Source organism: Trachemys scripta, chromosome 18 (genome assembly GCF_013100865.1).
Source record: "Trachemys scripta elegans isolate TJP31775 chromosome 18, CAS_Tse_1.0, whole genome shotgun sequence".
Taxonomy (NCBI): Eukaryota; Metazoa; Chordata; order Testudines; family Emydidae; genus Trachemys; species Trachemys scripta.
The window spans coordinates 12,597,150-12,621,838 of record NC_048315.1 but is presented as its reverse complement, the minus strand read 5'-3'; the positions used below and the strand labels follow the sequence as shown (position 1 = coordinate 12,621,838).

Sequence of the window (24,689 nt, the reverse complement as noted above, 5' to 3'; positions counted from 1 at the left end):
CATGAAAGAAATTGAATTGCCTCAGAATCATTAGGCTATGGAGTTCCATATTAACGTGATTTTTTAGTAGACTAAAACATAGCTCATGAAAACAATATAGAGATTTGTTACATCAGTCAAAATTAGCAAAAAGAGCAATAGCCACGAAAGTCAAAATGATCAGCTCAGTTATTTCCAAAATGCCCAAACACTTATTAACTCAGTGTACCGAGTTTGTGTAAGCTAGTAAATATTCCAACCTGCAGGTTAAAAAGTCGATATAGTCCAAGCACTTCTATGTTACTCAATATTTGTTTAACGAAAAGGGGCCCATCTAAACAGGAATAATAATAATGTTGGGTCAGGATTTTAATGCAGACATAATTCTCTCCCTGTTATATTTTGCAATGTTTTATTTGGTCAGTTCAGTGTACGATGTTAAAAATTTGACAAAATAAAATTCTCATGCAACAGAGATACAGTAACAGGCACCTGGAAGACAGCTGTGCAGTTATTCACAGACTACCAAAGACAAATCCTTCTCAGATAGTATTTTAATATTATGGCAGAGTCAAAGATGCAACAAAGCCTCTAGTCACACAGCATTATCAATTTTCCATAAGCATAATTGGGCACAGCAGATCAGATTACTGCAGATAAGAGATACTGTAATTTGCTACATGCTTCATTTTTGTAATGTAGATACTGAAGAAAAACGACTTTTGGTTCAGACAGACATTTTAAATATTCAGAACCTAGGAGATTCTTTGCTCCCATCTGTCATGAATAGTCAGTTTCCTATCATGTGAATTCTTATCCACAAAATAGATAATCTAAACCAAAATGCCCATGTGATGTTACACAAAAAGCACCAATACTGCAACATTGTCCAAAATATAATGCAAGAGGAGATTTGATTAGGAGTTTTGAAAGATTAGGAATTTGGGAGGGTTTTTACATATTAGGCTCTTTCATATTAATACATGCCCTCTACAAGCGAGACAGCCAATAAAACAGGATGTACCCTGTATTTCAACATTTGCAGCTCTAGTTCCTTTTAGGCACTACCAGTTCAAGATCTAAACAGTACTTGTAAGTATTAATAAAAAAAAAAGTTAGTTTATGCAGAACCTGTTGCCCTGAACAAAGTTATCTTCTTAAGTCAGGAAGCCTATCTAGATATCATTTTCTCTCCCCTAGAGGTTTGTTAAAGATCTTAAAACTATGGACATCTATTATAAACTTGTTGGATTTTCTCATACAAATCATCCCTCACCTCCTCTAACCTCTCCCAAGGAGATGGCAGAAAACATGCAATCTTCACGGAACTGGAGAGTTGCCCGAATGGTATTCTACTTAAACAGTGTGCAAAATATAGAAGCACACACTGGCTACTGGGTGGGGTTTTACAACAGTATATCTGAATTTCACATACAACTTGACAATTTTTTTTAAAATAGCCAGAAGTAAACTACATATTTGGAAGCAGGCTGGAGCTCTAACATTAATGGTTTCCTTGTAAAGTTCCTTAAAAAAAATTATTGAAAAAAAACTTGAAAGGAAAATAGATATTGCTTTCTGAGATAGCTGATCTGTCAGTTAACTACTCATCATGGTGAGGAGCGGTGGGGCTTAGCTTTTCTAGAAGCATCAAATTTATGCACCAAATTTTCTTAGCTATCAAAATGGATGAGATCATAGAATATCAGGGTTGGAAGGGACCTCAGGAGATCATCTAGTCCAACCCCCTGTTCAAAGCAGGACCAATCCCCAATTAAATCATCCAACAGATTTTTGCCCCCATATCCCTAAATGGCCCTCTCAAGGATTGAACTCAACCCTGGGTTTAAGCAGGCCAATGCTCAAACTACTGAGCTATCCCTCCCCCCTCCATTCCATCCTAGTAGATGCTAACAGGGCCAGATGACATTCACCCAACACAGGTACAGGTTTGTGCAAACATAGTTAGCCCTGCTCTGACCCCTGTAAATCCCAATATAGGGCCATTCTCATTCATGAATTAAAATTAGAATTTCTAAAATAAGTGCCACAACCTGCTGGATAAAAATCAATGATTTAAAAGATAAAATAAATCTTTTTTTATTTAAATCAGATTTTTAAAAGTTTAAATCATTTTATTTTTTGAAATAAACATATTTAAAATTAAATTTGAACTTGACAATCTATGTTAAGGCTTAAATTTACTATAATCTATTAAAATTATTTAAATATCAAATATAATATTAAGTACATGTTTGAACTTCGTGACTAAGCATCTGGAATCAGAGCTTACTGAAGTACTAAGCCAATTATTCAGGAGTAGCCTCTTCTGGAGATGCAGAGAGAATATTTTCTTCATTTCAGTTTATTCAACTAGTTTGGTTCAATGACTACTACATTCAAAGTTAACAAATCATTTGGGAGTTGAAAAAGCAGGAAAGCTTGTTTTCCTTTTCCAATCTATGAATAAAAACTAATTGTGAGAATGAGATCTACTAGTTCTTAAAAGAAGCCTAAGTTTAGTGTAAAGTCTATATTTAGTTGCAAATCAACATGTTTTAGTGGTTACCAACCCATGGGACTCAACTTTTTTTTTTTTAGGAAAATAGCTAAAAAGTACAAATGCAAAACATGATTACAGTAAATTATTTAAATCAAGGTTTCCTGTTTGCTCATTTAAATCTTGATTAAAATTGTTGATTTAAATCAATCCTCCGTGCTCCAGGCATGTCTGATTAGCATGACTAGTTCCAGATGACCCAGACTAACCTATCTTTTATTGAACAGAATTCCTTTTAGCAGTTTGAACATAATATAATGATAGCATCTGTTTAAAGTTTTACTATTTTTTTTTCCAGGTCTATAAAGGTGAATTTCAGCTTCCTGATTTTCTTAAAGAAATGCCACAGGTACAGTATTGGATTGTTTTCCTTCTCTGTGGTAAAGTGATATGGAGAAAGTGTGTGAATGTGTGTGAGAGAGAGAGATGTGATAGACAAATTTATTAACAATCACTTTATAGAGAACTAATTTTTGCATTTCAGTGTGATTATATATTGTTGAGTCATAGGTAATATGTCCTCCTATGAATAGGTAGGCCTTCCATGACAGAAGTTGATAGTAAGAATGGTTAGATATGTGGCTTCACAAAGTGCTTCATTTCCCTCTGAAGGAATGCTTAAATATCTGAGTTTACAGGGCATTACATTTTGCTTCTCTTTAGAGAACTTCCTTTCATCTGGATTAATGAAGTATGTGCCATAAACTGGGCATTGTATATAGTTTGCCCTCCTGTCTAAAGTAATTTGATTTTTTCCCCTCTACATGCTGGGGCCTTCTTGTATCCTATTTTTAATATTAATTCCATGCCTACTTTTTCTACTTGATTTTGCTAGTGGGTGATAGAAAACTGTTTGCCTACCAGCTTTCCCACAGAGCTTGAGATCTTCATTGCTCTTCTCCTGCACAGTCCTAGAGAGTCCTAGCGTCCCCACACTATTCCTGAGCCTGTTTGCATCTCTGGTATGGAATGTAGCATGCTACGTCCACACTAGAGGAGTCCAAGACAAAGTGCCAGATCCAAACATTCCTGGAACCTTGGGAAACTTCAGATCTGAACTTTGCCATACAGGCCAAGTTTCATTCTAAATACCTCTAAACGGAATGTTGTGTATTATTGTTGGTAGTGAAGAAACTTAATTTGCTATCTGTTGCCTTGTTCTGAAAGGTTCTAAATCAAGTACAGGGCAGATAGCGAGGCTATCTCCAGAGTGTTTTGCCACACTTCTGTAAAGCTGTTCAGTCCTGGGCAGTAAAGATAAGTTCTCATCAATTGCTAAGAACATTGAACTAGTTAATATACTTCACAACTTTAATTATAATTCAAAATTGGGTACATTAAGATATAATATTCTCATCAGCTAACTAGTTCAGGGGGTTTTGCTGACCTTGTAATGCATTTGCATTTACATTTATTTATTTATAGATAGATAGGGAGGATTATCCTCCTCCCAAAGTAGTCAAGTGTATTCTATAATAATATAATTATGTATTAAGCACTACTAATAATACGATGCTTATACATGGTACAGTCCTTTCCCAGAGGGTACTGAAGAAATTAGAATAGGGGCTATGTGAGCAGTAATAACTAGAGAAGGTATTTCCTTGTAGTTTCAATAACAGACTTGAGGTCCTTCAGACATAAATTGCCAAGAGAGTCCCTGATCTAGGACTGGTAGCAATATAAACCCAACAAAGGTTTTCCATTTCTATGTACGGCATCTCAAATTCTGGGTTCTGTTGCTGGTATCATTACTGGTCTTCTGCTAACAATTTAATGACTTTTACTTTAATCAAAGAGAAAGTAGGACTTAATTCTCAGAATTCCATTAGATTAATATGTAGATGTCTTGTGACTACAAACAAGTTTTAAAGAATTAAGAAATATAAATAGACTCTCAAACAAATATATTTTTCAACTGATTAATCTACATTGAGGAATTGTTGTACAATAAACGTACATGTTATAAAATTATCAACCACATTTTTTCATTGCTTTTAATATGGTGAATCTAATAACAAAAAAGAGAAGACTGCATCTAAATATGCCTTGTTCTATTCTGTTAATCTGGCATTGAAAAAGCATCATGCAGATTGTCTCACCCAGGAGAAAACATGCTCACTCACCTTTACCAAGAAGATAGTAAACATATTCATGATATTTTACTTGCCTGTTTAACAAAACTAAAAGCAAAGCAAACCCAAAAGAAAACAAAACACTGTCCCTGATGAGTGAGAATTTTACAAGGTTGGATTGAAAACAAAAATTGATCATGTTGTTGTTTGTAGGAATGCATACAAATTATGGGCTCAGTCCTGACCTAGGGAAAATTCCCAATTACAGTTACATGAGGAAAGGCTATAGCAGGGGTGGCCAACCTGTGGCTCTGGAGCCACATGCAGCTCTTCAGAAGTTAATATGTGGTTCCTTGTATAGGCACTGACTCCGGGGCCAACTTTCCAATGTGCCGGGGGTGCTCACTGCTCAACCCCTGGCTCTGTCACAGGCCCTTCCCCCACTCCACCCCTTCCCGCCCCATCCCCTGAGCCTTCAGTGTCCTCGCTTCTCCCCGCTCCCCTCCCAGAGCCTCCTGCACGCCACAAAACAGCTGATCGGGAGGTGTGGAGAGGGAGTGGGAGGCGCTGATCGGTGAGGCTGCCGGTGGGTGGGAGGTGCTGGGAGCGGGGTGGGGGGCTGCTGACATATTACGGTGGCTCCTTTGGCAATGTACATTGTTAAATTCTGGCCCCTTCTCAGGCTCAGGTTGGCCACCCATGGGCTATAGGGTAGGACCCCTGTAATTGGTAGCACTTCTGGTGATGTATCTATGTACAAAGTGCTTGAGATACCAAAGGCTGGAAGTGCTTATTGGTATCTTAGGGCTTGTTCATGCAAAATTAATTAGAATAATACAAAAGTTAAATTGAAAAAGATCTAATGTTAATGTGATTCTGCCCTATAGAAACAGGGAGAGGAATAGCCGTGGAGGGGTGGGAGATGAATTGATGGGGGCTGTGGGGCTGAACTGAGTGGGGTAGAGGCTGATGGGGTGGGTGTCTGAACTGAATAAACGGGGCAGAACTGATAGGGTGGGTGCTGGGGGGGGCAAACTTGTGGTAGGGCGGGAGACAGGATTAATTGCTGGGGTGGGGGCAGGCATGTTTGAGGCCGAGAGCTCTTGCAGCAGGGGCAAATACATTTGGCAGAATGAGCAACATTAATTGTCATGCCCCCACGCATTGGGGATGGATAAGTGGAGTTCAAAAATCAAGATGGACTGAAAAACCACAATATAATTTTTTCTATAAAAATCAAGAGATTTTTAGGAGTGAGAGTCATGATTTTTGATTCCTTGAGGTTAGCATTACTACAAAAATAGTGGTTCTAAGAACCTGGGAGCCATAGAGAATTGCATATTTTGGAGGACTAGGTAATTAGGTAACTCTCTAAAACACTTCATCTTTTCCCCCTTCCTCACACTGATGCCGTAAAATAATATGTATTAATGTCCGTCAGATACGTGGCAATTTTAAAAAGTTTGAGTGCACACAGGACAATGGTTCAGCCCAATGTGCTTATGAAACTTCATTTTACTTAAACAGTATTTCCCAAGTGGTGAGTTGCAACCCACCATTGGGCCATGCGCAGGTTCTAGATGGGTCGCATGTCCGGTGCTAGGAGGAGGGGGATGGAGAGTGAGCATGCCATGCACTCCCCCTGTAGCAGTGGCTCCTGTCTCACATGGCTGGGCCCTGCTCTGGGCATTGCAATCTGGTGCACAGGGTCACAGCGCCACGCAGGGTTGGCCCGACCATGACAGAAGGGCTCATGGGGTTGCAGCACCATGGCTATTTGGCCCAGTCATGGTGGAGGGGTGGCTGAGTCGAATCTGAGTGGTGCTGCGACCCTGCGTGCCTGGTCGCAATGCCCAGAATGGGGAGCTGGGCCCAGCCTCGTGTGACAGGAGCTGCCACTGTGGGGTGAGTGTGGAGCAGGCTTGCTGTCCAGCCCCCTCCACCCCGGCCTCCCTTCTAACCTGGGCCAGGATTAAGGTTGTGGTGCCAGGTTGTAGGGAGCTGCTGCAGGCTGTCAGTGTCCCCTTTGCAGTGCGAGGAGGGGGATGCTGGTCTGTGATTTTGGGGATCCCCCATTTGTACCCTGGGAGGGTCAGAAAAAGACAAAATGGAATTGGTGGGTGACCTTAGTAAAAAGCTTGGGAGCCAGTGCTCTAGAGGGAGTATTGTCACCCTGTAGAGTATCGGGGCGCTGGTAGTTAGGAAATAGTCACTTTGCTCTCTTACTCAGTTTTCTTATCTTTAATAATATACAAGAAAAGCTGAGCTATCTGGCACTTTTCCAACTGAAAAGCTCTATGAACTGGCATTTACGATCTTCATTGAAAGTCCAGTTTATAGTTCAGTTGGTGCGGGGCCGGCAGCATGGATGGCAGGTATCATAGGCTGGGGGAGGCTGTGCCTCCCCAAACAGCCGGGCATGGCCCCACCCATGCCCCACCCACAGTCCACTGCTTTCCACTCTGCGGCTCTAGTGCCCCTGTGTGGTGACACCCGTCCTCCCGGGTGGGCTGGGGCCACGGCACCCGCCTTCCCAGCACTCCAGGGCTGCGACCGCAGCACTGGCGCTCCAGGGCTGGAGGTGCTAGCCTGGGGCGAGGGCTGCGGCTGCAGGAAAGATGGACCCTAGGCTCTTGTGGGGGGGCGCAGAAGCGCCAAGGCCTCGGGCAGAAGGAGCAGGCTAGGGGCTAGTCTCCCCCAGCCGATGGTTCATGCGCTGTCAATGGCTGGCAGGCTCCTTACCTGGCTCTGCGTGGCTCCCCGAAGCAGCGACATGTCCTTGCTGCCCCTAGGCAGAGGCGTGGCTAGGCGGCTCTGTGCGTTGCCCCTGCCCCGTGCGCTGGCTCTGCAACTCCCATTGGCCGGGAACCATGGGAGCTGCGGGGGAGGTGCCTGCGGGCCGAGGCAGCATGCAGAGTTGCCTTGCTGTGTCTCCGCCTAGGAGCAGCAGGGACACGTCAGCGTTTCCGGGAAGCCGCCCGAGGTGAGTGCTGCCCGGATCCAGCATCCCGTACCCTTTTCCGTGGCCCAATCCCAGCTCTGAACCCCCTCCTGCACCCAAACTCCCTCCCTCTTGGTTAACTAGAATTTTTCACTTACTGGAACCCCCCATTGGCCCAACATGCCAGATAAAAAAGCTTTTACTGTACTTGCTTACCTCTTGTGGTCATTGGGAAGGTTAGTGTGATGTTTGTAACCAGTTTTTCAGAAACTTTGCTTATGTTTTCAGTGTCATACACTCAGGATAAAAGGATAGCCACATTTTGTAATTCAATATCCAAAAATATAGGAACAAACTATTTTTCTTAAGGATAACTTTTAATTATTCTTGATATGATAAAACTAGAGATTCAGGAAAATACACAGAAGAATTTATCACATGTGAAATTAAACCTTTTGACTTGCCCCATCAGTTCAAATTAAAAATATTTTTTTATTTAAAAACCAAAATTGGTTTCTTTTGTTCCAGCCAAAGAAGACAGTAGAAAGGAAGTCCCGTGGCAAGATAAAATGAACATGGACCAGTAAAGTAGAGTAGCTGTGGTGTCTGTTTCATGTTTTCAGAGCATAAAACTCTTAGCTGTGGGCACCTTGAATCTTTCTGATAAACTTTCTTTATGTGCAATTTCTAACCTGGGCTTTGCTCTGTTACTGGGTGTTTGCCTGTTCTTACATTTTGAACAGTTAGTGTTCATGCTTTGCAAGCTGTGCTTAGCTAATATAAAGCCATTAAGAACCTGACACCATTCAGCTAAATGTGCCGTTGCTCACAGTATTCACAGTATTGCTCAGTTTTCAACTGCTGGCCAAAATGTCTATGCAGCTTAAAGGTGAAAAATTATTTAAATGTCTGATTTTTAGCAGTAGTAGTTCAGCAAACTGATTTGAAGAAGTATGCAGTGGTTATTTCATAGAATTCACTGATGACAAAGGCTTGTTAAGCTGCAATATTACATGTGTAGTTGCAGTATATGTAGTACATGTGCACAGTTGAGTCTAAAGAAGGAAAAAGTTAGTAGTACATACCTGTGTGGTGTTGAATTTCTGAATAGTGGAAGTTAAGCTATTTTTAAAATACTTCATAGAGCACAATAAATAGGCATGTGGCTTTATAAACCCTAAATTGTCATGTTTCCTGAAGCCTACATTATTAGTTATTTAAAATATAAATAATTCCTATTTTTAAAAAAATTGACGGTGTTAAGTCAGCAGAATTTGGTCCTTAGCTTGCAGCAAATGTCTGTTTGTGTTCCAAGTCAGATGGTTAAAATGGAACTCTTCTAATTCTTAGTAGTAGAACTGATACAGTTAATTTAAATCTGCTTAATTAAAAAAAAGTAATACTTTTAGGTTTCTCCAAAAAGAGAGAGACATGTAAACTGAAGACATAAAAAAAATCTTTAGAGAGACAAAGTGGATGAGGTAATCTCTTAGATTCATAGATTTTAAGGCCAGAAGGGACCATCATGATCATCTAATCTGACCTCCTGCACATCGCAGGCCCCAGAACCTGAGTCACCTATTCCTGCAACAAGCCCATAACCTCTGTCTGAGTTACTGAAGTCCTCAAATCTTGATTTAAAGATTTCAAGTTTGGAGAATCTACCATTTACTCTAGTTCAAACCAGCCAGTGACCCATTCCCCATGCTGCAGAAGAAGGCCACAAAAAAAAAAAAAAAAAAAAAAAAAAAAATCCAGGGTCTCTACCACATACTGCACCATTATATTGATTACTTCAGGAAAAAAATCAGCTATGACAGCCTTAACAAACATCTTGTCCACCACAATCTCTCCACTGTGGAGAGGATAGCTGTACAGTCCCTAAAAGCCAACCACTAAATAGTGATCAAACCAGCAGACAAAGGGGATGACACTGTAGTTCGCAATTGTGATGACTACATCAGTTAGGCCAATTGATAACTCTCCTACACCACCTACCATAAAGAATTCAAAGATCCCATATCACAGTTCACACAGGAATTTAAGGATATCATCAAATCCTTCCCCAGACAATTCCAAGACAAACTCTACCACTTCATCTCCCACAAACCTACACCAGGGACCTTCTACATGCTTCCCAAGATACACAAACAAGGGAACCCAGGCACACCCATCATATCTGGCCATGGCACTCTTACTGAAGGAATATCAGGACTCTCATAAACTATGCTGAGACCACTCTTTACTCAAAGGACTGACTTCCTCCAGAAATTCCACACCACCACCAACCTCCCTCAGAACACCGTACTTGCCACTATGAATGTCGCTTCCCTATACACCAATATCCCTCACCATGGCTGCTTCACATATCTATAAGACAATGGACAACATTGAGATATCTACCTTAAACACTTTGCTAAACTCATCCTTTTCATCTTCATCCTTAACTTTACATTCAGCAACAACACTCAGAAAAAATGATAAAAGACAAAAATACCCTATCATCTGTGGGTTAACACTTTTCACAAAATGATCACTCCAAATCTGACTTCTCAGTCCTCATCCTTAAAGGAAACCTGCATAATACCTTCAAAAGACAGGCCTGGGAGCTTAAATTCATAACTCAGCTAGACACCAAAAATCATGGTCTCAGTAGAGACACTGGTTTTGTCTCATTACAACAGTCTGCAGCCCAGTAACTCTCCTTTGTCCTATGACTGAAGAGGTGTAATTGCCACTTCAGTTTGAATAGTTTCTTGCAATGTGTGATCTTCTTATGTTTAACAATCTGTTCCACCTTGTGTTTAGCTGTGACACTCTGAGTACATTTCCCAGATCTGAAAGAGCTCTGTACAGCTCAAAAGCTTGTCTCTTTCACCAACAAAAATTAATTCAATAAAAGATACTACCTCACCCACCTTGTCTCTCATATACAGAGACCAACACAGCTACAACAACACTGCATAAAAAAAATCTGTGATATAGCAGTAGAGTTAGTATGCTTCATGGGCCGTATATGCTAAAAGAATGATATATGATTGCTTCCCTTTTGGAAAATCTGAAGCTGGAGTTGAAATTGTTTCTATTAAATTAGTCTTACTACTGTTGATTGAGTCTTGAGTATAATAAAAAGAACCATACAACTAAATGGCACTATTAGTGATTATTTTTATTTTGTAATGGAAAATAACTAATTTTGTTTTAATGGGTGGTAGCAGTTTATATTAATATATGTATATATTTGCTTTAACAGACCGAACCAGTGGAGTAGAATATCTGATGGATTTACCTTGCACATAAGGTAATAAAATGGAGTATCACAAGGTTATTTATCTGGTCCAATTGTTTCAGTTAAGCTGGTTAATTGTGATCTTTTTTTTTTTTTTTAAATCTCAGATCATTAGTGGAAGCTTCAGAGTGGAAAATTGCATTCTGCATTAATATATTTGGGGCTTAGGGTGGGAAATAGATGAAGGTATTTAGTCCAGATTCAAAAGTAATATATATGAGTCAATTTGGTATAATTCAATATGCTGAGGAGCTGAAAAAGTGTAAATTACATCATTTCAGGATTGCTAGACAACCATACATGATATCACCTCTGAATTTAAACTATTCTCGGATTTCTCTGCACTGTGGTACGGCTGGAAGTACAAAGGAAAATATAAAATGAACAAACTATTTGGCACTTTTTAGTAGATCTTCATATTTTTAATTTGTGTTAAAATTAATATACAGGTGACATTTGTTAAGAATGCATTTCAATTTGATGTACAAGACAAAGATTTTTAAAATAAACTTTTTATATTTTTAAAGACCGTTCTTTGGTTAAAGAGTGGGATAAGAAATGACCAAAAAAAAAAAAAAGGGCTAACTGTAGTTTTTTGCCTATAGTGTCCCATATATCCTGAAACAACCACAGGAAAATTGTATTTCTTTGATGAAAAATGGCCAGGATAGGGAATGCATATTTTAGTGCACTTTGTACTGGGACACTGGTGAATGGTGAAGGCATCGCTGCTAATTCTATAATCAATAATAATTTTATTTTTAGAGCACTCCTTGCTTAAAATATTCTGGGTGCCCAGCAAAATGCAACATCCATCTTAAATTAAACCAAGGCAACATAGTGTTTATAAATAAACAAATAGCACATGTACACAAAAGGATTATGTTGCATTATAAAGAAAAATTCTGTTTGGAAATTATTCTTAATTTAGAAATCTATGTGGAAAGCATTCATTTAGTATTACATAAAAAAAACATTTAAAACTTTTATGTCTCAGATAATTTTACTTTAATAAATAATTGGCATTGGAGTTTGATTTAGTGCCGTTTTTTACGTTCCAAAGCAGCAAAATCTCCTTGAAAGCATCCTCAGAAGCAATTTCACTGTCAATTTGTGATGAAAGAAAGTTGTTAATAAAAAAATAATTTGCACTATGTAGCTAAAGGGTTTATTGAAAGTATACAGAGATAAAAAGCTTTTCACTGTCTTTGCCTTACAAATGACTTACTTCCGACAAGGTTCCATGCTTTAAAAATATCCATATGGGGTTGAAGGAAAGGTTTATGAGTGGCTGGGCCTAGCTTGGCTGGTAATTTTGGACCTGTTGAAATTGTTGCCATTCCAGCTGTGAATTATTCTTTGTATTTATGAAAATGTATGGGGCTGCAAAATGAATTTTAACAAATAAAATGAGTGCACAAATTCTAACTTGTTTAATTATTATTTTCTCTTTGACATGACATTATAAGGACTGTCCTACCAAGATCAGTGAGGTGTACCGCTCATGGCCTGCTTTTTTCGAATTTTCTCCCATTTGCCTTCAGACTGTGTTTTTTGTTTTGTTTGGGGCTTTTTGTTTGGTGGTTTGTTTTTGTTTTTTTGTGAGCACACTTAAACCTGTAACAATAAAAGCACTTTTCTGATATGGTGAACACTTTCACTGATGATGATGATGTACTGTGTTACATTTATACAACTGTTTCTACAGTTTGAAAATGAAATTAAAGCAAAATCTGCCCTATGTTGAAACTGCTATTCTGTCTATATCTCTGTTTAATTCCAGAGCTTAATTTTAAAGGGTTTGTAAAAATGGTTTGTGAAACATTTGGAATTTAAATGTATGAAATTTTGTAAAAGTGGCCTGTGCTTTGTCCTAATTTGTGGTTTTTTTGGTAGAACAGTTGTGCCTGTTTCAATTTTATTGACGTGGAAATTGTCAAATATCTTTCTTTTAATTATTTAAAAAATCACTTCTGAGATGTTGATAAATTACATGTACATTTACAATGCAGTGATCTTTTTGTATTTTATTTTTCAAAATAAATGCTTTAAATGTGATTTTTTTGTTTTGAGTTATTAATGCAGCTTTTAACTTGAAGATCACCTTGCTTCTGCATGACGTTACTGTACCATTCGGGTGAATAACTGTAATAATGAAAGATACAAACTGAGGCCCTGAAATGAGACATTTATGTATGTGCTTAACTTTAATGTGTGACCAGTAGGAGTACTCAGCTTCTTAAAGTTAAGCACATGGAGATTTGCAAGATTGGGGCCTAATATATTGGAATTTTGTTTCCGCATATGTAAATCCCCCCCCCCCACCCGGAGGAAGTCGTCTTGGTGGTTGTGTGACAGCTGAGTGGGAGGATCTTTGTACTACAGTTACAGCTGCTTATTAAAAATTATAAATGTCTCACCAGAATATTTAAAGGACTCTGTCAAGGCATTAGTCATCATTTTAAAAATATTTTTTTTCTTTTATTTAAAGTAACCCACTATTTCTTTGCTAGAAAATGTTTTCCCTGCATTTCACATGCATTTACACCCTGGGTTATCAATAGAAGGTTGCTGGGGAACACTTAGGTTGGTTTTCCTGTCCCTTTAACATTAGCAGTTCGTCTTGGGGGAGTGGGGGATCCAAAAACACGTTGGCTCTTGAACATTTTGAACTTTTTGTTCATAAAGTATTGAAATGTAAATTATACTGCTAAAAATAAAGAGATGATTTGTAATCAAATCTTGTCTGGCAAAGTATTTTAAGAATGATTATTCAAAGGAATTTTGTCTGTGCACTGATCAATTGACTGAAGTTTTAAAGTTTGCAGATGTCTTCACTCTTCCCTCAAATATTGTGGGCTCTCATCAGAATTTTTCTCTGTTTAGCCTAACTCTGTCCCTGTATTGTGGATGAGAGAGACAGATGAATTATTTTTTTTTTATTTTTATTGGCAGCTTAGGGAGTTTCCTTTCCTTTTATTGTAGTGCAAGTAATTCAGTTTGAATTGGTTAAAATGGGATCTAGTCTTACTTTTTAAAAATCTATATTGAAAGACATTTTTCTAGATGCAAACAAGGAGTGAGGCATGTTTTTCACAATTGTTGAGTTAATTTGCTATGCTAAATGTGCAAGTAAAATTCTTCTGTTCCTGATAGCTTAGTACAGTAGAGCCAAAGAAAACACAGAGCATCCCCTAGTGACAGAATAGAGAAGTGCTGCTTTTTAATTTCTGAGTCTCAACAATCTGTTAGCAAAGTAGATGATAAAAGCAGTTTTGTCTTGAAAATGGTCTTTATTATTTTCAGATTGCTATCAAACTGTTAGTCTTTTCTGGAACAAAAATCCTCTGATCTTAGTTGCAACCTTCTTTTCTTTTCTTTCATGAGCAACAACAGACTTTTTTTCCCCCCCTTTTTTGCAATGTTCTGGTATTAATTATAATTGCTGCATTACACCCAAATTCATGTACTTTAGAGCAACGATCCATTACATATGTTTATTGTCCGTTTAAATACATGAAATGGTTTAGGATCTTTTAGAATGAAAAGCTATATAAACATAAGCATTAACAGCTAAAAATATACAACTATAAACATTGGTTTCAGAGTAGCAGCCGTGTTAGTCTGTATCCGCAAAAAGAACAGGAGTACTTGTGGCATAAACATTGTTATTGTTCCTAAAAACTTCTTCATTACATGGTGTCCATCAGACAGATAATGAATACTATTCTATATTATCAGATGTTTGACTTGTTTGTTTTTCTTCAATTCCTTTCTCCTTTTAATATCTTATTCATAGAAATGTAGGGCTGGAACTTTGGAAGGGACCTTGAGAGGTCATCTAGTTCTTGTCCATTACCTTGTGCTGAGGCAAGCCCAAGTATATCTTACACCAGGCCTGACAAGTGGTTGAGTATAGCCTGTTCTTTAAAAATACCCTCCAGTGACCGGGATTCCACAACCTCCCTTGGAAACCTATTCCAGTGCTTAACTATCCTTGTAATTAGAAAGCTTTTCCTAATATCTAACCTCAATCTCCCTTGCTGCAGATTAAGCTGATTACTACTTGTCATGCTTTCAGTGGACACGGAAAACAATTGATCACCTGCCTCCTTATAACAGCTCTTAATATATTTGAAGACTGTTAGCAGGTCCCACCTCAGTCCTCTTTTCTTAAGACTAAACATGCTCAGGTTTTTTTTTTACCCTTTCCTCATAGGTCAGTTTTTTTTAAACCTTTCATCATTTTGTTGTTATACTCTGGACTCTGTCCAATTTGTCCACATCTTCCTTAAAGTGTAGTGCCCAAAACTGGCCACAGTACTTGAGCTGAGGCCTCACCAGGGTCAAGTAGAGCTGAACAATTACCTCCTGTGTCTTATGTATGACACTCCTGTTCAGGCATCCCAAAATATGTGCCTTTTTCACAACTGCATCACTTTGCTGACTCATATTCAATTTGTGATTCACTATAACCACCAGATCCTTTCCAGCAGTACACTGCCTAGCCGGTTATTCCTCATTTTGTATTTGTCCAATCTAAATATTTTGTGGCCTGAAGTATGAATGAAAGAGCTGTCATTAACCATGCAGTGAGTGATGTAGAATATTCATGACTCTACCTGATGGCTATTTGAAAAGGCTTTTACACAAAAGATGATGTCCCCATTTGACTTGTAAATATTGTACTTATTGCAAGTGATCATTTACATGCCTGTGTATAACTGTCATATGTAAAGGTCTTTCACCTTCTCTTACTGGAGATGGGACTGTTAAATATTGGGGTGGAGACTGGATGGCCATTGTTCCCATCTGCTGCCTTTTTGGTGTCCTGTTTGAGTTGGTGGTTTCAGCCTATGCAGGTTCCAAGTGGACAGGTGGTCACAGCACAAAATGCATCACCACCGTTGGTGCTAATGAGCAGAAGAACGGCCATACTGGGTCAGACCAAAGGTCCATCTAGGCTAGTATCCTGTCCTCTGACAGTGGCCAATGCCAGGTGCCCCAGAGGGAATGAACAGTAATCATCAAGTTATCCATCCCCTGTCGCCCATTCCCAGCTTCTGGCAAACAGAGGCCAGGGACACCATCCCTGCTCATCCTGGCTAATAGCCATTGATGGACCTATCCTCCATGAACTTATCTAGTTCTTTTTTGAACCCTGTTATCGTCTTGGCCTTCACAACATCCTCTGGCAAGGAGTTCCACAGGTTGACTGTGTGTTGTGTGGAAAAAATACTTCCTTTCATTTGTTTTAAATTAGCTGCATATTAATTTCATTTGGTGGCCCCCTAGTTCTTGTATTATGAGGAGTAAATAATACTTTCTCTACATCAGTCATGATTGTATAGACCTCTATCATCTCCTCTTTTAGTCATCTCTTTTCCAAGATGAAAAGTCCCTGTTTTATTAATCTCCTCCTATGGCAGCCGCTCCATTTTTGTGGCCTTTTTCTGAACCTTTTCCAATTCTAATATATCTTTTTTGAGATGTGACCACATCTGCATGCAGTATTCGAGATGTGGGCATACCATGGATTTATATCAAGATAGGAGGGTACCATGGATTTATGGCAGTCTATTAGCAATGCCAACTCAGTCTACCTTCTTTCAACCCTACTTTTTAAGGCACATTGGCAGAAAACTACTGAAGAGAAACTCACCTATGATTTGTCTGGACTTCAGATTACACTCTTTAAAAAGAAGGGGTAGTTGCAGCCTTTAGCCCAATGTGCATAATCAATCAGTGTCAAATTAAAATGTTCAAAGGCTGTAAATAAGGGTCTTCCATTTGTTGTCTTAGTTGTGCTGCCATTACTTCATCTTACTTTCGGATGCCTCTTCAAATAGGGTGACTTTGAAAAGGACTATATGAAATCATATTTTCAAGTCCAGTTTATCATGCAAATGTAATCATGGCTAAGACAATGTAAGTAGACACTGTGTGTGTGTTAAACGCTTTATCCAGGCACTAACTGCTAGCAAATATGGAAAAGAGAGTGGGTAACAGCTGTAAATAGCTACTGGTCAATACCCTAGCAGGCAAGGCAAAGTAAAGTGCAGGTGCTGCTTTTTACGATGTATTCTGCAGATGATGGCCCGGCGTGGGTGGTACCATAGCTCTGTCTCTGCAGCACCGTTTTAGGGCTCGCTCCCTCGCTGTGCCCGGGTTTTCTGTTGCTTTTTTCCCCTTCTTGCGGTCTGGGGGGCGACACCTCCCCTCACCGCGCTCTGCAGCACCTAGGGTGACCAGATGTCCCGATTTTATAGGGACAGACCTGCTTTTTGGGTCTTTCTTATTTAGGTTCCTATTACCCCCATCCCCTGTCCTGATTTTTCACACTTGCTGTCTGGTCACCCTAGCAGCACCCCCCTTCCCACCCGTCCCGCGCACACGTGTAAAAAGGCAAGATGGGGCGTGAGCCCCTGCCCCCCTTTCCAGGGGAAGGAAGGTGGGGGGCTGCCGTGGGCCGGGATCCTCTGCCAGCCACCAGCCCCGCCCATCCGGGGACAGGCCACGCCCCCTCCCCCGGTCCTGCCCTTCGCCCGGGCCCTCGCTCGGAGGAGCGCGTGACGCGGCACGTAGCGCGAGGGGCAAGAGGCGGGGCCTGTGGCTCATCCGGGGCGGGGCTGCGCATCCCTTCGACGGCCTCCGCAGCTGGGGCGCCGCTCCCGCAGGTGAGGGAGAGGGCACGCGGCGGCCCCGTCCGTTGGGGGGCGAGGGGCGCCCCCGGCTCCCGCTGGGCTCTGCCCAGGAGGGGAGAAGAGGCCACAGCCCGTCTCCGCCCAGCCGGGGGCCGTGCCCCATGGGGGGCGGGGGGAAGCGTGTGCCCACCCCCGGTCTCCCCCCCCAGGGGCTGTGGCAGACTCAGACGTGAGGGGCTGGGCCAGCCGAGCCCCCGGGACGGGTGGACAGCAAAGGCCCGTCACTGGTTATTGCTCCGGCCCTAGGGGGGCGTTTCTAGCTGGGCTCCTGAACTGTGGGAGATTGTGCGGAGACTCCCCGCCCATCGCCAAAGCCTGGAGCAGCGACCACTGCGTAAGGGTCACTATTCACCTGCATGTACCGGGGGGTGTGCTGTGCTGCAGTGAGTGCCTTTCTCCCCCTGGATGTAAGCCGAGTCATTCACCAGGGAGGTTTTCTACCTCGTGATAGTGTGATACCTGCAGCCAGGTGGGCAGATCCAGTAGTGCTTTTCTAATTGCTTTAAAAAATAAATAAAAAGGCAGCCCCTTGGTAGACCCCTAGGGGTCTACCAATGTGGTGATGGATGTAGTTTTGGCAGGTAGCTGTTTATTTTGCTTCTTAAAAAGCGGTCACCCCCAAGCATCTCAGTGAGGAAAGTTGCAATAGGGTCTGACAAAACCAAAATTGAAACTCTATTTGAAAGGTCTAATTGAAACACAGACCAAAATTCTTCAGCTGAGACCATTACACCCAAAACTGCCTTAAAATTGCGGCCTGGCGAGTGGGAAACACTCCCTCAAAAGGCCTGTTAGAGCTGTAACAGGTGTCTTACAAACAAAAAATAGGTTACTTTGGACTATTGCCACCAGGTGGCATAAGCATGGCTGACACAGTACGCTCACCCATTCCTGACTCTTACAAACAGTGCTGCTCCTAAAGATAGTAAGGGTCAATCTGTCAGATGAGAAAAATAGTTTTGTAGAGAGAGCTGTGGAAGGGGACAATGTTCAGGCTTCTGGTGTTAGTTATTGTTTCTGTCAGCAAATACAGAATGGGAAATACACACAGGCAAACTTCATCTGTTCTCTGGCATCCTCTGGTTAGTTTGGATAACCTCTACTTCTCAATGCAATTTCCCACTTAGGGAGGTTACTGCTGGTGATGCTGCTTCCAGTCATATCTGGAGTATACACAGTATATCTTTGTTTTAAACTGTTCCGCCTGGTCCAACCAGACAGAATGAATTCATGGTATGTGTGCAGGTTACCCTTTTGTCTTTCGCTAAGCATGTCTCATGTACCCCGGCCTTTGCATTTACAATCAGTTATTACTGACATGTTAAACTGATTTGTAGCATTCTGCTTACAACATTTCCGGGGTTCCTTGGCTGTTTGAGAATATTCTCACTTATTTGGGGGTAGCTTTGCTGTCTCAGACTATGATAACTCTTCTTCCCCAATTTCTCTTCTCCGCTCAGTACCCACAAACTCTTGACTGTATGGGACTCATTTCAAAAGTTACTCCTGATCTTCCAGTAGGCTGCTGTTCAGCCATGCACAGAGTTCTGTCCCTGCAAAAACCAAGGTTCCCTTGAAATCTACTAAATCCTCTGAAAATTCAGCGCAGAATACTTTTTTACATTTGAATAGCAGTGCTCTGGAACTAGGGTTGTAAAATGAACAGGCTAACTGCTTCCTTGGGTTAACTTCACAAATGATACTGGATTCTACCCTCTTTATTATATCATTTTTCATGTACATAACTTCACTGACACCACATCTCAGTAGTGCTCTGACTCAGAAGCAGTTATTTAAACCAATCTGAAAAGAGCTGAGAAAACAGCAGTTGTGATAGCAGTTGCATGAAACACTACACATACTCCTCCTTTAATCTGGGTAATAATAGAAGGTGAGACAGTACTAGGAATGTTGTCTTCCCTAGAGAATGAAACAAAACTAGCAAGACAGGCTCATTCAATAACTCTGAGATTAGAAAAAATATATCTAGGAGGAAAATGTCAGCTAACAAGTTATGGGGAAGTAATCTTGTCCACTAACTGGAACAGCAGTTTGTAAATTGGGAGGACATTCTTTATAATTGGATTAATTAGAAGAGACTAAGGTATCTGATGCCTAATTTAGAACAATGATACATCTTATTAACGAAGTGTCTCCATTAATTTTCTTTACTAGATTTGGCCTTAGTATGATGTACTTGAAAAATTAAAAGGGGACCAGCTACTTAATTTCAGTCCAAATCTGTTGTTTTTTTATGTTAAAAAAAGTGTGATTTACAAACCTAATGTGAACATACTTTTTTGAAATAATGAAAATATTTTTCACTTAAACAATTAAAGCAGGATTTTATGAAGGGAGGAGGAGTTTGGGAGCGAATTACTTATTCCCCTGCACGGCTATGAACCCAAACGCGAGAGCATTGGCTTAGTGCCTGAGAATCAGAAAGTGTAACCACCAATTCAGAAAGATTTGCTTATCTTTTTTCTTTTAGGCAGACTTCTTGTTCCAGTGCTGGTCAACCGTGATAGTGATGTCACTAGTCCATTGCATGCAGGGATGTCTGAGGGTGAGCAGGAAATGAAGCAGCTTTAGACAATAACTTCAGCTGTCTATAAATGAACATCAAAACGCAGGTTAAACAAAATAAGAACATAATTTTAATTTTTTTCTTTTGATCATCTATTTGAGTATTCATCTTCTTTCACTAATGACTGAAACATCTTACTAACAAAATCAATCTGTTCACCTATTTAAAAAGACAAAATAAATGTTATTACAAATCCTTGTTCTTGGGCTCTGATGATGTATACTGAGCTTCACTATAGAGGCAATTGTATTGCTGGAAAGTTCAAATGGAAATGCTAGTTTTGTAGCCAAGGTTTTCAAACTTGGGTGCCTAAATGAGAACACCAAATTCCACAACTGAGCAGTCAAACAGAATGCTGTGGAGGCATATTAAATACTCATTTTAGAGATAGAATGGAAATAAACATAGAACTAGACTCCCAAACATAGGTGCCCAAGTTTCAAAATTGGGTTCAAAGTTTGAATGTTATCGCTGTGAGTAATCCTATAAGTGACAAGGACTAAGGTAATATATAGTATTTACCAGATTAGAATCAACTGGGATAGGTTCTACCAAATTTTCCTTTGACTGACAACTAGTGAAAATTGATCCTTAAATAATAGATTGATGGACTATCACTGTTGGATTGCTGTTATATGTCTGGATAGAAGCATATTTTTATCTTTCTCTTTCTAACATTTTTTCTTCTAAAGTTTGAATGATAAAAGTTGATTAAAGGCCTTTGGAGATGCAGTAGCAGAGAAACACTCACAATAATTTCTCCTTCTCAAAGCCTTACTTTATTGGAAAGAGGGGAATTTTTAATGAGCTTTTGTCACTATTGGTACTTCACAAATTATGATATTCCATGATTATCCAAAATCCATTCTGTCTCCCTGAATCTGACATTCATATAGAATCTGAATTTTGTTAATTCAAAACAGACTCCAGTGATCTGAAAGTTTTGGGAGTCCCCTGAGAAATGTGGATAATTAGCGGTTATCAGTAATAACTGTACCTTATTATCTCAGCTTCTGTGAGACAAGAACTGAGAATATAGCAGCCAAAGCACTGGCTTTCAAATGGCAGTGTTATAAATAATACATTACATGTAAATAAGATTGAAAATCCTTGTGTGGCACTGTGCAAAATGTAACCATGTAGCTGAAGGCTCTTGCAAGCCACTGTGCAGTGTTAGACATGTGAAGAAATTATCATTGAAGGAGTCGCTACCAAAATTCTTTTTAGCTTGAACACTCTTGTGCATTTGGGGTGTGTGCAGTGCACATAACTTTTGAGTATCGGCTGTATTAGATTAAAAATAGGTCTTTATTTCATAACAAGATTTAAAATAATTGCCAAAGGCAAGTCATTCTACCTTCATATATTTGGCTCTGCATTTTATATTGTGATAAAAGAGGGTTCTGTAATGAAAACTCATCATCTTTGTCGTTTTAGGATGTTTTCCTAATTATAGTCAGCGCCCATTTCTACCATTTGCAGCGCAGATGTTTCTTATTGTGCATATGAGTAATATGCGGCATGGTCTCTAGGCCAGTCCTGTTTGTCAGACCAAGAAAGACGCTACAATCTGATAAAGCAACAAACCCATTTTCTATTCTCAGAGGCCATATGCTCTGTGTAACTGAGGTTGGATCATCTTAGTAAAAAAGATTTAAAAAAAATTATGTAGTCTGATCAGCTAAACACCACTGCCAAGGAAATGGAGTCTAATTTGTCTTTGCAGGGTCTGTCTGCCAGCGATGGAAATAGTCTATTTTAGAGTTTTATTCTGCTGCCCATCTCCTGAGTATCTGAGCACCTTCCATGTAAGATCAATAGCAATAATAATACTAGCCCTTATTTATCATTTTTCATCTATACATCTTGCAGCACTGTACAAAACAGGTCAATATCATTATCCTCATTTTGCAGATGGAGCAAACAGAGACAAAACAGAGGCATAGAGAGGTATGATGATGTGCTCAAGGTCACTTAGCTGGCCAATGGCAGAGCCAGGAATAGAACCAGGTCTCCTGACTCCCAGGCTAGTGCTCCATCCATTAGGCAACAGTGCCTTGTTGTGCTCAACAGTGAAGTCCTAAGTGGACTTCATGGATTCATTTCTCCCTTTCAAGGGTCAAAATTCTCTTAGGAGTAAGGGGCTTTTTTGCGGGGGTGGAGGGTTCATCAGAATTTGGGAATCAGTGTGGTGTCTGAATTGTGAGTTTCACTTGTGGGGAAAAATCATTTAATAAAAAAAAAAAAACAACATTTTGTAATGTTTCCTGAAGATGGTCAGACTCTGGATTCACTTGATCTCCTCTAGAAGATTGTTGCATAGTTGTATCCCCTCAGTAGAGAATGGCTTGTCCCCAGCTCTCACATTGCAGACCATGAAGCCCAGAACACAGTGTTCCAGAGGAGCGCAGTTGTTGCAGTGGTTCCAGGGCCGTCCTTACCTATACGCAAAGTATGCAGTTGCGTCCGCCTCTTCCACAGGGCCTCCGCCCCAGCTTCGCCCCAGCCCCACCCCTTCCCCCCCCACTCCACCCCTTCCCCAAAGCCCCCGCCCCTTCCCGCCCCCCACTCCCCTGAGGACTGAAGCAGGGCCGGGCCTGCACTCACTGGCGACGGGAAGTGCAGCGACCCGGACCTGACTGCGCTGCTGGTGAATGCCAGGGGGTGGTTCCCCCCTGTCCTCCAAGCCAGCCCCCCGCCCCTGCGGAGGCCTGGGGCCAGCCCTTCCCCACACAGACGCCTGCCCACCCCAATGGGGGGGCTGCGTAGGGCCCCGGAATAGCTAGGACAGCCCAGAGTGGTTAATAGATTGAAATTCTGTTTTTGCAGTAATTTGGGCTTAATCTGTTAATTGCTTTGAAAATTATGAGCAAGGCCTTAAACTGGCATTGGAAGCTTGCTGGGAACTTGAGCAAAGGTCTGATGTACTCAGCGTGGCCTGGGCCTTGGAGCAGGTGGTCAACTGCACTTTAGGCATTCTGCGGGCTTGTCTACACTACAAAGTTAAGTTGACATACAGCCCCCGCAGTAATTAAAGCGGTGGCTCACGTCCACTCTTGGTCCTTCTGTCAGTGGTGTGCGTTCTCATCAAGAGCTCTGCCACCCACTGAAGTGGGGCATTGTGGGACACTGACAGCTGGAGCCCAGCAGCCCTGGAGGGTGGGAGGGGCAACTGTGAGTCTGCGCCCGGCTGGCAGCGTGGGCTGTCGGTGCCAGGGCAGGGGGGGAGACCTCCAGCTGTCAGGCCCACTTAGGGCCGACAGCCAATGGGCAGTGTAATTAACACAGCGTCTATACAAACACTGTGTCACCCTGACTGCATTGACAAAAGCATTAGGCTTCTTGTGGAGGTGGAGTTACTATGTCAGTGTAATGGGGGACTTACTTTGGCGGAAGCAGAATTCTAGTGTAGACACTGTCATGATGAGGTCATGATTAGTAAGCCATCTTGTATTGACCTAATTCTGTAACGTAGATCAGGCCTGACAACACGCATAACTAGGCTTGTGAGGTCTTATACTCCACTCCTCAGCATTTCTGTTTTATCTGATCACTTCCAAAATTGAAGGGAATGTTCTAGGCATTGACGGATAGAATCCTTTGATTCTGGTTAAATTCAGAAAACTGGAAGGAGAAAATGGGGGGCACCCGGCGCCTCCGGCATCTGGTTAGTCCACGTATCAGGTTCAACCAGTTCTGTAATTTCTATAAAAAACTGGTTGTTGTCAGCCATCACACCTTCAGGCAAAACTATACCCCATCTCAAGTCTGTCCATCCTCCCAATAGAATTTGAAAGTTTGACACCTGGAGAAAAGAGAGGAAGGCGGTAGGGTGAAAATGGGGGAACATATAAGCCCCTGGGATGGGGGAAAGATGAAAGGGGGGGCTCTACAACTGCTGGCATGGGGAAAATGGGGAATAGTGGTATGAGGGCAGGAGACATGGGGAACAGAACCTTGGCGTGGAGGTGGAATGGGGGGCATGTAGCCCCTGCTGTGATGGGGAGAATATGGGATTGGGGGGGGGAGACAGGGCTCCTGGCAGGGTGTCCCTAAACTAGAGGGAGGTGGCAAGGTGGGGCACAGAGAGCTTGTGGGGGAGAATTGAGGGATGCAGGTGTCCTCTGGCACGTGCCATGAGCTTAGTTCATAGAACCAACAGAATGGGAGACCCTAGTGTGTTAAGCAGATTTAGTAAAGTTTTCTATATGCGTGTATGTCTAATGTAATCTATAAACACTGTTTTAAATATCACCTCTTCAGCTGCTGTTTTATGACCTTTCTGCTTGTTGCCTTTGATATGAAACAGCCCTTCAGAGGCATCAGTTTAATCAAGAAATATTGTTGAAGCATCAGATTTGGTTGTGCAAAAGTTCCCTCTGTAATGGTGGTTTTATAGCAGCTTGAAAGACGGAACTTGAAGTGATGCAGAGCTGTATAAAATCTAAAGGAGTACATTTTGTTTGTTGGGATGATATTGTGTAGTCAGACACACCCACAGCCCTGCAAACATAGAGACCTCTCTTTACATCAAAATGCAGTAGTAAGGGAATA

General features: G+C 41.1%; 2 protein-coding genes across 12 annotated transcripts in view; both read left to right on the top strand.

The window, feature by feature from the left end:
* The window catches only part of TPST1 (tyrosylprotein sulfotransferase 1), an 84,592-nt gene extending 71,690 nt beyond the window's left edge, over window positions 1–12,902 (top strand). For 4 of the 11 annotated variants that reach the window (XR_004643371.1, XR_004643374.1, XR_004643372.1 and 1 more), the window contains 4 exons: window positions 2,838–2,888; window positions 8,084–8,143; window positions 10,809–10,856; window positions 12,314–12,902. Coding sequence is in view for 3 of the 11 variants with exons in the window: in XM_034752261.1 (XP_034608152.1) it covers window positions 2,838–2,888; window positions 8,084–8,128 (96 nt within the window). In the remaining 8 variants the exon portion in view is untranslated. Of the gene's footprint in view, window positions 1–2,837; window positions 2,889–8,083; window positions 8,160–10,808; window positions 10,857–10,951; window positions 12,001–12,313 lie in introns of those variants that run through there. The other 7 variants (XR_004643375.1, XR_004643376.1, XR_004643378.1 and 4 more) reach the window with 7 other exon arrangements.
* Window positions 12,903–17,452: 4,550 nt separating this feature from the next.
* The window catches only part of RABGEF1 (RAB guanine nucleotide exchange factor 1), a 72,946-nt gene continuing 65,709 nt past the window's right edge, over window positions 17,453–24,689 (top strand). The window contains exons 1-2 of the mRNA XM_034752881.1: window positions 17,453–17,521; window positions 20,040–20,181. The gene's annotated coding sequence lies outside the window, so the exon portion shown is untranslated. The remainder of the gene's footprint in view (window positions 17,522–20,039; window positions 20,182–24,689) is intronic.